This window comes from Bactrocera tryoni, chromosome 4 (assembly GCF_016617805.1).
Source record: "Bactrocera tryoni isolate S06 chromosome 4, CSIRO_BtryS06_freeze2, whole genome shotgun sequence".
NCBI classification, from domain to species: Eukaryota; Metazoa; Arthropoda; class Insecta; order Diptera; family Tephritidae; genus Bactrocera; species Bactrocera tryoni.
The window spans coordinates 58,549,958-58,566,740 of NC_052502.1; the positions used below are offsets into that span (position 1 = coordinate 58,549,958).

General features: G+C 34.5%; 2 protein-coding genes across 5 annotated transcripts in view; one reads left to right on the forward strand and one right to left on the reverse strand.

Moving 5' to 3' along the window:
* The window catches only part of LOC120773900 (transcription factor Sp9), a 75,070-nt gene extending 68,977 nt beyond the window's left edge, over positions 1-6,093 (reverse strand). Inside the window, exons 1-2 of one of the 4 annotated variants that reach the window (XM_040103076.1) lie at positions 5,659-6,093; positions 4,197-4,406 (exon numbers count right to left, since the gene is read on the reverse strand). In XM_040103076.1, coding sequence (XP_039959010.1) covers positions 4,197-4,310 — 114 coding nt within the window. In that variant the 5' untranslated portion in view covers positions 4,311-4,406; positions 5,659-6,093. Of the gene's footprint in view, positions 1-228; positions 253-4,196 lie in introns of those variants that run through there. The other 3 variants (XM_040103075.1, XM_040103077.1, XM_040103079.1) reach the window with 3 other exon arrangements.
* A 72-nt stretch (positions 6,094-6,165) lies between these two features.
* The window catches only part of LOC120773901 (dynein heavy chain 2, axonemal), a 38,748-nt gene continuing 28,130 nt past the window's right edge, over positions 6,166-16,783 (forward strand). Inside the window, exon 1 of the mRNA XM_040103081.1 lies at positions 6,166-6,753. The gene's annotated coding sequence lies outside the window, so the exon portion shown is untranslated. The remainder of the gene's footprint in view (positions 6,754-16,783) is intronic.

The following is a 16,783-nucleotide window of genomic DNA, read 5'->3' on the forward strand; positions in this document are numbered from 1 at the left end:
TTGATGTAACTCTTTACTATGTCCATTCAAGTATATGCGCATATATATGTTTATGTTGTAAAACTTTAGGCCACTACTAATAGGCCAGATTTTGTGAAATATTTCTTGTTAAAAGTATTTTCGCCACAATTTGACTGGAAGCTTACAAGTCTTTTAGTAGCGTGTAAAGCGCCTGCAGACCTCTTTACACATGACTTCTTTCAGCTACAAACGCAGCATACCGCTTACCTGAGCCATGCTATACTATACAAACATGTACATGGTAACAGCGACTGGGTACGTTCTATTCACTACTGATTCCACTGAAGTGGCAACTGGCAGTTCACTACTAATTTGCATACTCGATACTTGCGTGTTAGCGTTAGAGCATCTGGCGGCTAGGCCGCATACATACATATATGTATGTACCTATAGCTGTGTGTAGATGTTATTTTTTTCATTGTTGTGGCACTCAATATCGTTACTTAGCCCATTTCTTATAATATTTTTCCGTCTTTTGCTTTGAAGTCATATTTAAAATTTAATTAGTCCGTTGTCATAAACGCTATTAATATTACTTTAGTCGCTGCGGTTGCGTCTATGCGCCTCCTCGCCAAGCTTACTTATTTGCCTTCAAAGCTAATCATGACTTATTGGTGTTATAGTTTCTCCGATTAGTTATTTTCATTGCCCCCGTGTCCTCCGTAACCGCACTGCCGAGGTTAAGTTACTTCGGTGCTTCTATAATTTGTGTTAGCGCGTTGCGGCATACAGCCTATAATAAACGCTAGTCGCATTTACTTACTTACATATACATATATTTTCACACTAACTTTTTATTAATATTCACCAAAAGCTACATAAGTTGCAATTTGCTAATCGATTTTTTTAAATACATACTCCGCACATTAATTAGCGCGAAGCACAAGTGTTGGATCTATATTTATAGTAAAACTATTTTTCGTTCGTTTCAGCACGCATACTTTCATTATGTAATTAAAATAACTACAAAAACCATATAACACTATGAATGATGATTTCTGCTGAAAATCAGAGCATACCGCTTCCAAGCCTACTATTAGCGCTGCAGTATCCGTTTCAGTGAAATGCTTCTAGCTATTCCAAATTAATGACTTCTTTACAAACGTATGATTTGGAAATATTTAGCGGAAACATGAAAAGCTTGTCGTTAGTTCCGTTCTCTAAGCTAATAGTTAATGATTCATTATTAACTATTTTCACCACGTGTACCTTTGGAAACTATTGGTGGAAGAAAAGTTATTTTATATGTATCACTTCTCCCGCAAATAGTAAGACATTCATAAAGAAGGTGGTATATTTGAGAAAATAGTTATGTAACCACTGCAACTGAATGAAGTGCTGCTTTAACCTGCATATTTATTTGAATATTCAATATCTAGATTATTCACTTTCAATATTATCTTTTCTTGGAATTACTATGAAGGAAGATCCACTTCTAATATACATAACTATATTCTATTCGCCAATCCTTTGAGGCGAATTAGGTTGATATATATTTATATATGTATGTATATCTACCCCATCGAGCAAAAGCCTATAGAACAGAGTTTCTAAGGAGTATTTGCTTATAATGCGTCGTGATCGGATTCTCATTACTTGTATAATCAAAATAAATTTGTCCGCTCATCATTTTTTCATCTTGTCCAAATTGTTTAATTAAAATCTGCAATCAAATTTCTAACCATTTACAGAATTTTTAAATGTAAAAATAAAAGCACTTCATTTTAAAATTTTTCTCTTTGGGAAAGCGATAGGTAATTTTAATTTTTTAGCTTTCAGGATAAGTTTTAGCTTCGCCGATTTTTTAGTATGAATATCCGTAATTTCGTAATACTAGAGAAATTTAATTAAGCTTTTTCTTATACATAAATATGTGTATAAAATTATTTCGAAAAAAATATTCGTCGTGTTTTTTACCTTAAGAGGTTACTCTTAGGTAATTCTTAAAGACTTGTATGAAGGATTTTTTTTCGATTACAACTATTTGAAAAAAAATGTCGCGAAATTTTCACTGAAGTTTCCTTTTTTTTGTAAAAATGACTGCCAAAAATCCAATTTTCAGTTTTTTCCTTCGTCCCAGTTCTAAGTCGTCGCAATGACCGAGTTTAAAACATTTGTTTTACAAAAATTTCAGAATTTTTTTGTTAATACTGTATATTTGTAACAATAAAAAATTCTGATAAAATTGTTAAAAAAAAAGGTTGTTTTTTAGCCGAGGATCCCCATGTAACCCCTTAAGGGGGTATTCTCATGTAATAACTTCGAAAAATCGTTTTTTTAATTTGACAGTAAAACCTATTAAAAACATGCTGTGAAAAATTCAGACCGAAATTCATAGTATTTGATAAGTTACAGCTCATAGTCGCCGACGTGTCGTAAGCAACTGTCTACCAGGCGCCTTGACAAGTCTGCAGCTGCTACGTTTCTAAACGCATTTTTCTCGAATCATCATTTTCTGAAACTGTCATGGTCCTAAAAAAAAGGTATTCAACCGATTGCTTTAAAATTTACATATGTTCTACTCATTTATAGTTATCGTCCCTACCAGAATTGTTTATTTTCGAAAATATTTTCATATTTTTTTTAACGATTTTTAACGATAAAAAACAAGATTTTCGCGACTTTTTTTTGAAGTTCGACATTTTTTTTAATGAAATTGATTATATTTGGTAGGGACGATAGCCGCAGAACTACTGAATAATAATCCATTCGAGTTTTTTATTTCAGACAACAGGAACAGCCGCTATCACCCTAACCAGTGAACTACTTTTTTTGTTGGGGACTACTTTGATTAAAAAAAAAATATATTTAAAAATGTAAAATACGAAAAAAAAAAATTTTTTGTACATTTCAAAATACAAATAAAAATATATTAAAAAATTAAAATAATTGAACTTTGGTGTCGCATAAAAAAAAATTTCCTAAAAAGTGATAAAATGTATGCGTTCACATGAGAGTAACCTCTTAACTTCTTTCTTACTCATTAGGTAGCAAAAAACTTTATTCGGTACAGTCTTTAAAAATGTTCCGAAATTTGCTTTGCTTTCCGAAAAAAATCTATTAAATTGTTTTAATGTTTATTTTAATTATGCTTTATATAGAGATTACATTTGATTCCAAGAATTCCAATTTATCTACATATCGCCATCATAAATGCAAAATGACGTAAAATCATGGTTCATAAGTTCACAGGCAGGGGAAAAGCGATATAATAGAAACCACTCATAGAGTAGAGGCCCGCTAATCCTGATCAATTAAAACCGGCCCCTATCCGGAATATAAGGGAATCCGGATTACCAAAGACATATCAGAACTATGTATTAAGAAAAAATATTTATAAATTTCTGTTTGTTTATTATAACAAATAATTCACATGTTCCAAAAACAAAAAAAAACTTAAAACAATAAAGCATAAAAGCGAATGTACAAGGGACATAATAGAAATTTTGAATTTTTTAACCCTGTCCGGATTACAGTGGAATCCGGATTAGGTCGTGTCCGGATTAGCGGGCCCCTACTGTATTAAAAAAAATTTAGTTTTTGTTATAAAATAGTTATATATTCGTTATCACACACTCATATAGACAAATTATATCTGACAGCGATTTTCGATTTGTTTATGTTCCGTTATTTTGCATTTCAGGTAACGATATATAGTACATTCTTTAATACTACGATCAGTAAGAAGTGAAATAAGAATAATTTGGTACTTGTAGGAGCTTCTCTCGAAAGAAGTTGTACACTCCTTGATCCTACAAAATGTATGGATTTTCATGAGAAGCTTTTTGATAACAGAATAACATTTGAATATTTGGTTGGCGGCTAACAAAGCATTTATGGTCCGTAACCACCAAAAAATTTTCAGCTGTATCTTTTTTTTCAAACTTTTTTGGTTAAATGAAGCTTAAAATCTCACCTTTCAAACACAATTTAATTGCTAGCACTGGAGATATACGGCTGCAACGACATCTATTGAGACAATACGAAAACACTTTTTCGACTACCCAATATATACGCGCAACTTTAAATCTTATCTGTATACACACATGAAGACATTAGAATTTTTTTTAATTTTATTTAACCATTTAGCTAACAATTTCGGTTATCAATATAAGAAAGGTAAATACGCATTATATGCCCCCAAAAGCGTTATCTAAACAACTTCAGTGACTTACCGGATTAACCTGCGGCTTTTGCAAATGCGTGGCGATATTACCGATATTCATGCCCATGGCGGGTATTTGTGAGCCGTACAACTGTCCGGCCGTCGGTGTCATGTCCGTTAACATTTTAGTTACGTTCTGCTCACTGCAGCGATAATCGTTGACAATTGTTTTTGTTTGATTATTTAGCTGTTATTTAATATTGCCGCTTTGAAACAAACACTGAAATGCAGAATTTATTATGACAAATTTGTTTGAGTTGCACTACAATTGCGGAGGATTATTACGTGAATGCTTTGAGGGGACCGAAATCAATCGTTTTTGTTATTTATTTTTATTTTGTGAGAGAATTGAGGAAGTTGTCACATGTCATGAGTGATAAAGCAACACGCTGGCGTAACAATCATCAATCATACTTTTCACTTACAACGGAATTCTGACTTTTGTTTTCTTTTAGTATTTGCAAAATTCAAAATTTTTCACACCTTAACTAATGTACTAAAGGTTCGCTTGAGTTTGCTTATGCGTGTTATCTAAAACTTTCTTTGCCAGTATTTGTGCTGATTTGAATATTTATATGTTTTTACACAACTATATATCTAATTGTTAAAAAAAAAATTTTGGACTGTGACATGTGTTTTTCTTGAATATTTTTTACTTATTACACAGATTTTTTACACGTTCCATTTCCTCTTTCACAATAATCCGTCTAATTTAAGATCCACTGCTTGCAACGCCGTCGCTCAATAGCACAATGTAAATGGTGTTTCTTTTCTACTACAACTTTTAACAATGCAACACAAGAAACGCTTCCGATTGCGAATTTTAATTTTTTATTGTCCTTTTCGTAATTTTTGCAAGTGAACTGGGAGTACTGCCTTATTGTGTTACTTGAATAATAATTTTCTTTTATAAATTAAAAAATCCCTATTGTGCTTTGTGGGACCTCGCTTATTGCCTTTTAGTGCCGCTGTTGTGTGCCTGTCCGTCTGTTAATCCGACAAAAAGTGCCAAACCGTTGACAGGTAGTTGAATTGTGGTGCGCAGCGTGGCGCCTTCTTCCCATAAGCGTAGTGGCTTGATGCGTGTGAATACCTATTGTGTGTTGGCTTATCGACACAGGATCTTTACAGGCGATTTGTTGATGATTTCCAATGACCACGCGCAATCAGCTGAGGCAAACACATACTTATTGGGATTATTGTTAATAAAATTCGTATTTTGCAAATCGGTTTTTAAAATTTTGATTTTTTTTTTAACTTTAGTTACTTTCACGCGTTAGATTACGATCACTAGCTTTTCGCAAAATTCATACGCAGGTCGCTATTTGCTTGGTGTGTTCAAGCCGTCCCAACAACTGTCACTAGCACTGCTGCGGCTGCCATTCGAACGCGTATACCAACTAGCCACACCGGCCGGCCCACTGTGAACGCAGGGCGCTTGTTTTTTTTTTCAATTTTTATTTTTTTCTTACTATTTTTCTTTTGCTTTTATTGTCGTTGTTTTTGTTTACGCCTTTATCGGAGATAAGTTGTTGGAAATCCACTTGCGCGTTTGTTAATTCGCAAAAAGAATCCGCGCAAATATAAACGGGCGTCGTATCTGTACGTACAAATGCTGGTGACTGTTCTGCCCGCTGCGGCACAAGCGAAAAAAGCTCTCTAAAGTCACACAAACACAAAGGCAACAACACATAAAAACACAAAGTAATGAACATAAATAAACACACACACACACGCGCATACACTTTGTAACGATACCGTGGTTAATGCTGGCACCCCAACGAATGAATGTTGCGCAAATGAAACAACAAATGGCACAACCAAAGCCAATGAGCCAACCAAACGGATAAGCAACAGGGAGGAAAACAAAACTACATAAACAGTAGATAGGCGTAGTATGTGTATATTTGTTATTTATTTTTTTGTTTATTTGCTGCTGTGCTGTGTATCTACGGCTTAAGCACACAACAAACCGTCATTGTTGATGGTTACGCTTGTCGTTCACTCGCTATGCGCTCTACGCGCTCTACAATGTGTATTGTGTTGGCTCGTATCGGATTTGAATAGCGCGCTGCTACACTGCCAAGAAACCGGTGCTCGCTACTGCCGAGCGAAAAACACTTCGACCAGTCAAGCAAGGCGCACATACGCAAACACAATGGAAGTAAGGCAGGAGATAGCTGTAGCTGGTAGTGGTGGTGGTGGCGTTTGATGAAGCATGGCAGCAGGCGGCTGGTTGGCAAAAGTGGTTGGGACGCGTCCAGCCATTCATCAGCATACAACGGCAAATATGCATACACACATACATACATATATACATAAGTATATACTGTGCAGTAGCGCCACTGCTGATACAGCGATGGAGAGAGCGCACTCGCGGAGAGTCTACAAAACCAACTAACGACTGCATCACGGTTGATAAACTAAGGAAGTTTTTTATATTGCAAGGCGATTAAATTATTGTTTAAATTTGTTTGCATTTGCTTTTGCTTTTTTCGCGAAAGTTGAACTTTACTAATAGTTAGTGCGACTGGATTTTGCGTATATGGAATACTTTATTAATTAAGGTATGAACATACTAGCAAAAATAAATTTCCAAAAATTAGTAAAAATAATCGCAATGAAATGATCATGTACGTATTCTAAAATTGAACCCCAAGTGATAAAATTTTTACTTTAATCATGTATGTTTGTATGCACTGACGACTTTTATGATCTTTAAACGACACATTTTATTTAAATTCTGCATAAAAATACAGCTTACAGTTGTAAATTTACACAAAAGCTTACAAAAATTCATTTTAAATGTGCTGAAATTTGATTTTTTTACAAGTATAAATTCACGACTATCGCGCTCTAACTCTCTCAACCAGTATTTCAAACGACATCCTTCATGCTAGTTTCAGATTTTCCAAAAAACTACTCAGAGAAATTGTTCAGTCAAGCATTCATTCATAAAATTGAGTAGCACGCTTCTTTCATTTCCCCTCCAAAATCGACTCCTTTGAATACAAGAGTGTTGGTGCTACAACTTTTCTATGTAGTGGTATGAAATGAAAACAAGCAACTTCAATTAATTACAACCAGTTTACAGACTCATCAAGTTATCTCCCTTACTCGCTCTTAGCTCCAAGCAGCACTATGAAACTCTTTTACGACGCTTTCTTGCTTTCTCACTTCAACGTGTTTCAATACTGCAACGTCCCATTGTGCGAAGCATCCACCAATTGGGTGCTTGTTTTATTCCAAACCTTGCGGTAACCTATAATTAGTGCGATGGCCGCTGCGCAAAAGAGATAGCACATAGGAGAACTCAATGGGATATTTCACTTCAACGTATTTGAACAAGAAATAAAAGAGCATCGACAATGGCTCGTGTGCCACATAGCGCATTTTTTCTAAACCAAGAATATACTAATTTTATACAAACTTACATATGTACCTATATATATATATACATATATGTAGAACATACATTGTAGTATCCTGTAAATTCGTCAATTTGTTTAGGTAAAAACGCTTTGTACTGAGTACTCTCATATTTATGGGAGCACTTCCGATGTTGCGAAAATTAATTTTTTGTGAAATATATTTACATACATATGTACATATGTATATGTAGGTGTCTTATATTTTTCCGCAAAATTTATTTTTTATTCTATGACACAATTATATACAACGTCTCATTATTTAGAGCTTTTCGGATATGTCAAGGTCATTTTTATACAATACAAAAGGTATTTACGTTCCACAAAAAGAAAGCGTTTAACTGTTTTAAACATGCTGACTAAGTACAATTATAATATTTTAAAACATAAATTAAAATAATTAAATGCGTAATTTTTGCAAATTTTTTTCTAATTATAATGGTCAATATTTATTAACTATTTCTTGAGACATTTTTACAAATATAATACAAGTTTTTATGAAAACTTTCAAGGAGTACATTAAAACTTACAAAAAAAACATGAAAAATAACCGCAGAATAATTTGTTTTTAATTATAATTGAATAAACTCATAACCTATTCAATAATCCACTTTTAGCTGAGCGCAGAATTTTTTACCAGAGAAACTGGCACTTAAAATTAATAAACATATTATACGCTAACAGCTCATAGTTACATAAAATATAAACATACATATGTATGTATGTATGTATATATATATTATTTTTCGTAAAAGTCCCGAATTCACCAATCTATGACAAAAAAATATTAACTGCATAATTTAACAAAAATATTTTGTTCGCTGTAATGAAACCGTCATATACTACATATGTATATACAACAAAAAAACACATACCATTAAAGAAAGTGTTTTCAGGGCAAATCACGCCAATCAATCCCTTGCACCAGCCTAAAAGGCATAAAGCAGCACCTCATTCAATTCAACTCCCCGCAACCACACACAATTGAAAGCGAGGCAATTGTCAGTTGAGTAACTCATTCACTCCCCACTCACTCAGAATGCACGACAGCAATGGCGAGGGCATAAAACTCTCGGGCACGTCAGGTTAGAAGTGTAGCGCCAGCACAGAACCCTCAAACCAACACAACTACGCCCAAATGGCACTCCTTCGCCTCCACCTCCAGCAACAATGCCATCATCGTCACCATGGTCGCGGCCGCTGCCATCGTCTACACCATCTACGACGCGGCTACCAACGCCTGACTGCTCAGGCGAATTGAACGGGCTGCTGAGCTGGGATGAAAATGCATGGCAAGGCCATAGCCGCCCCCAGAGCGAAATACGGCATCCTTATACATGTCATATATACTAATTTACATACTTACGTATATACATACATATACATATATATAGATATGTATATACTTCGTACAATATAGTATGTGCTTTTAAGAGCGTGTGCGCGTTTGCTCCCACAGAACCTACAGGTTGCGAGGTTGGCCGAGTGGGCGTAGTTTGCGTGTCCGCTAGAATTCCCCGCAGTGACTGTATGTATATGCTATGTCTATGCTGATTTGTTCTCGTGCTCGATGAATGCTGTTGTAGCTAATCTACTGTGGTGCACGCGCTATTATGGCATGTGGCATGCCACGGGTGAAAAAAACACCACAGATGGAAAAGGAATAAAATATCGAAACTTTTTGAACGACGCTGACGGATGATGGTATAGAAAAAGTACCGAAAACACCGTTGGTTTTCTATTACCTAAACACATAAGCAGCAGGAGTGCGGCTATGCGGTGGAATTTCACGCTGCTGCATCGCCCGTCGTGTTTTAGACGCTCTTCTGACATGCGTCAAAATATTGTTGTAGTCGCGGCGCAAAAAAGTATGAAACTGTGAATTCCAGCGGTATAAATGACGTAAATGGTATTTATGCATACAAATGTATATGTATGTATGTATGTAAGTATCTACAAAAATGTGGAGATATGAGCTTATGAAACCACATGCTTGTAATGATATTGTAATAAATGCATAGATGAGCAAATATTAAAGTGACGACATATAGTATATTCACATTAGGGTGTATCATATATCTATCGTAACGCCCAAAAGCATATCGGCTGATACTACTGTAGGCCATTCAAACTGATAAACCATACAAATCAAGATTAAGAACCGTTTTCTAAAAAAGATTCTTTGCCGAAAGAAGGAGCCTTGGTTAATTTAACCAGAACTTAACTGTCAAATAGCTGGTGACTAGACATTGAGAAAACGGCCCTAAGCACTTTATATAGCCTTTTATGCTATAAAAAATTTACCTCTGAAAGTTATTATAGCTACGGTGCAGCTTAAGTTAACAAATTTAGCTTTAAGCATACTGAAATGAATTCAGATATTAATAAAAATTATGTTTTCGTTAACAAAATTTTTTTAGATAAAACGCACATTCATTTTTCTTTATTCCACATAATCTTCTATTTCTCCTACCATGCGAAATCCGTCACTCTAATTTGCCAAATTACCTATGTACAAGTATATAGTAAATAAAGTCCCTAACAACAAAGCCAAACAATATATTTGACTATAATGCACACTTTTGACACTCAATTTTTATACTACATATATGTTTAAACTTTATTATTATTTTTGGTCCAATAAGTTCTTAGCATACAAAAGAAAAATGAAAATTTCAAAAAAATTTTTATTAATTCGACTAAATTGGCAGATATGTAAGCCAAGGTGGTTGACAGGCTGATGAAGCACTTTTTACAGTCCTGCGTCTATTTGGATGGCCTTTATAGCCAGATATAACAATATTCGCTTCGACTGTTTCTTTTAATATATACAAACATATATCTCCCAAGCCACTCAAGTTATATCACTCAAATTCGCACAGTACAAATCTTTTTGACTCTTCTTAAAACATTGTAAAATTTTATGAAATCGGATATAACGGTTTTGTTAAAAACTACTAAAAGTTTTATAAAACAATAACTAAATGCTTCAGAGGTATTATCTAGGAAGGCACAGGAGGTCCTATATAGGGTCAAAGATGGGTATGGCATCTCAGGACCTACTAGAGCGATAACGATCCACCGTCAACCATCTGATTTTTTCACTTTTGACTATGAAAATCAAGCACAAATGAATGTACTTGCCTATACAGAGCGCTTAATGTAGGTCATGATTTGTCAAAATCGGACAACAACTCTTCAATCCCCCAAATTCAGAATATTAGGACACAAGTCTCTCCAGCGAACATTTTCCCGAAAATATTGATTAATCTGTGAGATATGTTATTGAAATTCAGAGCAAATCCTTTGCTGATATGTCGATTATCTTAACTCAGACAACATATTAGTAGTATTTGGCATGTTAATATTGTGTGATATTGCGAAAAATATACAAAATCGGTTTAAAACATCTCTTAGACCCTATATGCCTAATATACAATTTTCAAGCTTCCGGTTAGCCATATACTGTATAACTCATCCGAATTACCTCTACTCCCATATAGTACAAATGGTATAATGATTTTCGATTTTCTAACAAACCTTATTCCGAATCCGTCGTTCTGTGTGTGAGTTATATATTTATAAAATTGGTGGCTTTGATCCGTGCAAACTGGAAGAGTATAAAATGTCTTGTTGCTTCCGAACTTAGCCTCTCCTTACTTTCCTTATATTTTATCAGCATTTTCGTAGTCTATAGAAAAAGTGTCAGTGAGTTATTTTTTTGTTTTCTCGAATAAATTACATTATTAAGTATTTGTTAAGTTTGAAGATATTTTATATTGCATTACGGTAACTTTTTAAGAGTATTTCTCCGGACTCGAAATTTATTAAAACCACAGATAAGATATGCCCTAATGTTTATAAGTTAAGACTATATGTTTTTCCATCATGCATTGTTATTAAAAATATTTCAAAGTGGGAGTTAGCAATTGCTTTTTGCATTTGATTTGCTATATGCTGAAGTCCTTAAGTGCACAACCAACGCAGCAATTCAGAACGTTAAGCACAGCGCAATGAGCGAAACACCGACCCCTTTTCACGCAACCGATTTAACACATGTGGAGTGCGTTTGTATAGAAGCGTGTTTTAATTTTTCCAATTTATTCATACACTTCAATATTTTATTTATTCCAAGCACGCACTTTTCCAGAAGTTCTCCAACTTTCATTGCCTCAACATTTCTTACTTACTTAAATATGGTATGCATTGTCGGTATATATGTATGTAAACATACATACATACATGGATCTTACGAGTTCAGAATAGTCCACGTATTTGTCCACTCCAGTGGGTGCCAACCCATTCATTCGATTAGTCTGCAAATTGGGTGTTACCAATGGGTGTGCCATAGCATTGTAGTGGCTTTATATGTGCAGAAGTGTATTAACCCGAAACAATTGAAATGATTTCATTTCAATACCGCTCTGCTCTATTGAATCCATTATAATAGCAAATAATGCTTTTTCTTAACTCCCGTTGTATTTGCTTCGATTTGTAAGTGTTTGTTGGCTGGGTCATTGTAGTTTGCAGTGGCATTTTGCTTACCAATAGGTTCACGCCCATAAGACGATTGCACTTTTCTCTGGCGTTGCAATACATACAATTAAAAATTAAGCAAGAAGAGGGAAGCGGTTCGCTATACCATATACGAGTATGCTGCTTCTTACATAAATATATTTGATAATTCTTAAAGGAATGTAAGCTTTTAAATACATTAATTTAAATTGAAAAGAGAAAAGAGAAGCCTTTTAAGAAATTATTTTAACAAATTTGTATGAATAAATCATATTTTATTTTCAATTATTTTTAAAAATTGGGTAGTCGAAAAAGTATTTTCGTGTTTTGTCAATAGATGTCGTTGCAGTCATATATCTCCAACCACATTGTGTCATACTATATAGTATTAGAAAGGTGAGATCTCAAGCTTCATTTAATAAAAATTACATTCGGGGAAGTTGAAAAAAAGTTACAGCTTTTCAAAAATGTGTGAAAATAATGAAAAAAAATAATTTGAAGTTTGATTAGAAGTACGAAAAGACTTTTTCGACTATCCAATATTTAAACTTATGTCCAGAATTTCTATTTTGTATCATTTTTCTAAGGAATTGTGTTAGAGATTGCTTGGATTGTCTACATAGACTTCGCCAAAAGTTTCAATTGGCAACAGTTGCACATTTTTTATACGCTGCAGTATATTCTAACAGCATGCTGTATCGTCTCGTATAAGCGGTATACCCGCGCACGCATAAGGCACCATCAAAAACACAAAAATTAAATAGTTTCATTCTCAAAATATTTTTGAAAGTATGAAATTTTAGTTCAAAATATATAATCCGAATCCTGATTATTAAGAATTTAGTAATTGTTTGATAAATCAGAAATGTACGAGCGGACTACGGTAAGTCCGGTAACTTAACCTATAAAAGAAAAACGAAAATTTTTTAATATTACGATTTTCATCTTCACATAGTCTCCTGAATCCATCGATTCTCCAACTTCTTAATCTCCCTAGAAAATATGTTTTATGGAGGCTTGAATAGTTGGCTCAGTGACGACTTGACTCTATTTTCGGTTCGTCGATGTAGATCACACCTTGTGAGTGCCAAAAAATGGTGTTTATCAACTTTCCGTGCGCATAGACCGTCTTTGCCTTCTTCTCCTCGTGAAGTTCACTGGTTTGGCTTTTCCTACTCCTTCGTCGTGGAACTCTATTTTGCCGACAGTCACGACTTGAACTCTTTCCAGTTGCGCTTAAACGGTGTCAAATACTGCCGTAACTTAGTCTGAAATTTGATCTTGTTGTCCGAACAACCCGTCAGCTTTCTCATACCCAACATTTCATGTAGGACATTTTTAAATTTATAATCTGTGGTTCATGACATTGTGACGGAGCACTTAAACATGCGCAAGGTGTACGCGAAGATGGTCCCAAAAGTTCTCAGTGACATCGAGAAATTGCAGCGAGTGGAAGTGTGCCAAGAAAATTTAAACATGTGTGAAAGTGACCATCAAGCATTTTGAGACGATGGAGGGGATCCAAGCAGCATGCCCCACGACTCTCAAGGTTAGTCCGGAGAATCGACTTAGTCCTATTACTGTCCGGACAAACCCTGTATTTTGCGATAGTTGGGCTAAATACTTATTGCGCCGCTCTTGTATATGCTCTGGCGAAATTAAACATTTTCTAGACCAGACTAAAGAAAACTTAGTAGTTTACTTATTTTTTGTTACAATAAAGAATATTATATTATATACGAACTCAAGAAATCTACATCTAGCATTAGATTATTTGACTAATACTCTTATCACGATTATATTTATTTTTGTCATATTTTAGCTCTAGCTAAATATTTATCCTGTAAATTAAATCCAGTCACGAATTTCGGCATACCTTTTTTCTTATGATACAATCTATCTAAATTTTCTCCTACTAAAAGCAGTCACTCACACAATTCATTTCTCACCTCACGCTACATACACACTTAGAAACGGCACCAAATGTTTATCGCTCATCAAGCTTGATACCCGATCGGTGTGCAAAGTCGCCTTTATTGCCAGCCATTTTGTGTGCTTTAATTGCATGCATAAGTGTAAGTTGGCAAATTGTCATTTGTCAATAAGAATGAAGCACGCTCAGCCTGCTTGCAACATTTCATAGCGAATCCGCCAACACTTTTTACAACGACACCTTCTCATCGATGCATTGCTACTTTTTAATGATTATAAGCATTGCCGGAATACTCGTAACCGCCGTTGTCTCACTGTTTAAATCGTCATCGGCAGAATGAGCAAACAATTGAAATGCTTAATTAAGTAAATGCTTAATTGAATTTATTTTATCGCGCTTTTTAATTAAATCGTTCAAAGTTTTGTTGCGAAAAACACGACAACCGGTAAATGCCACCATGACACTTGTGCGTCTGCTGGGAGCTGGTAACAAGTAATGGTGGTAGGCGTGACAAAGTTTCGAAATGGCTTCATTAAGCTACGGTGTCATTCATGCGGACTGAGGATTCGCAGCTTAATGGCTTCATAAATGCGACTAATTGAAAGGTGTTTCGTGGCAATCAGCCTCTTCGCAAATAAAATCATTATCATTAATTGCACGAGCCTTAGTTTGGTTGCAGTTTTCAAGTGATTAACGCTTTAAAAGAATTAATATGTACTAAATGGTAGAAATTGTTTACAAAAAATTGTCAGTCTAGAATGTTTAAAATTAAGGAAATATTTAAAACGATTTTATTACATTTAAAAACACCCAGCTTTGAACACTGATAAAAATACTTCAGAAGCCATGTCATATTCATTTACAGTAATACAACTTGTGTAAGACTTATTTCATCTGCCTTGGATATTTGGCTGGATTCATGACAAAATAATGGGATAAAACTGAAAATGCATGTACTTAAATTTGATTATATTATACTTTATAAAGTTTAGTTTTTTAATAAATAATTTAAACAACAGGGCTTCGTATAGTTTTATATGAAAAATCTTTCTCAAAAATATATGTGAAAATTAACTTTTTGTTCAGCGCCGGACCGAGACAATTTTCCGCACCTTCTAATCCTGTTTTGTCCCACCAACAAAATTTATAATTTTTGAAAATTATTGAGGTTACTTTCTTTAAAAAATACTCATATTCCAAAGGTTTAATATAATTATTTAAAAAGATTAAAATAATTAGTGCAATAAAAAAGTTAATTATTTTAAATATGTTCTTGCCTTTAATTTGGAAGAATAACACATGCCTGTTTTAAAATAAAAATTTGCTAATTAAATATGTGAACAAATACATTAAAAATGTAGAGAAAATTAATTAAATCAACTTAAGGTACTTACAACCTAGACAATAAGGCCTAACTTAGGCTTACGGCTTTTGATTTTTTTTATTGAAATTAAAATCCAATATGACGGATAATTGCGGAAGTGATACTTATTAAGGCAAGTTAGCCATGTCTGTCTGTCAGTCCGTACATTTGTGTATATGTGAACTAGTCCCTCAATTATTGATCGATCAGAATTTACACACCCGTCCTTTTCACAGCAAGAAGCTGCACTACAGCACATAGCTCTCATACAAAAGCGAACGATCGGAAAGAGTGCTTTTATGGAAAACTGTTTAATTTGACGAAATATTTTATATGTGTTATTGCCAAGTCAGCAGTGCAATCTCCGAAGAAATTGTCATATCGAGTCCTTATAGCAGATAACTGTCATACAAACTGACCGATCGACCAGAGACATTAAATTTTTGGACGATGGACGACGAAAGTGAGCGAAATCGAACTACAGCCGCGCCTACTTCCCATATAACAAAATTGTATATTTCATCTGATTCTTTCTTTTCGAGTGAACAAATCAAAAAGCAATTAAGCAAACTTAGCACGAATAATTCCTTTAGAGTATGACACCTTATAACTAACAATTGACCAAATCCAAAAAAACACTGTTCCAGGTCCTACGTTTCGAATATTTTCACAATAGTACCTATAATTGACTTTTCACCGAAAATATTGGTCAATGGGACAGATTTATAATTAACATTCAGAGAGAATCTTTTCCTTATAGTAGAATTTCTGTGTGCTTCAAAAGGGATGAATGGGTTCAATATGTATACCTAATGTACAGTTTTCGAACTTCCGGCTAATTTTATACCGGCCAATATCTGAGTTATCTTAATAAAATTGAGAGAGCATTTTTTTCTTATATCGGTGCACATTTGTGCGTAGAATGAATAAAATCGGGTGAAAATTCGCATCAGACAACATGTAACTGGGAGGCCTTATGTACGTTAAAGTACTTTCTTGGGTTTAACTCTTGCAAATGGCAAGAGTATGAAATGTTCAATAATACCCGAATATAACTCTTCCGTACTTGTTTGTTTAATGAGATTGCAGTTTTATTGTAAGAAAATGGATACAAATGAATTATTCGAAGTATTGCTCATTGCTTGTCACAATTTTTTCTTATCTTTCTCATTTAAGCGTTTCTAGGTACATCGGTTTTAACAGGTTTGGCAACGTGTGTACAAGCGAGGTCATGCAGAAAAATGACTTTTTCGTGCCTCTCCTGGTATTGAGGTCCTAAGGAAGCCAAGTCTCTTGTTTCTCTATCGTTCTCAGTACATGTAGTCGATCCTCATCGAGCAACGTCCCCAATTCACCGT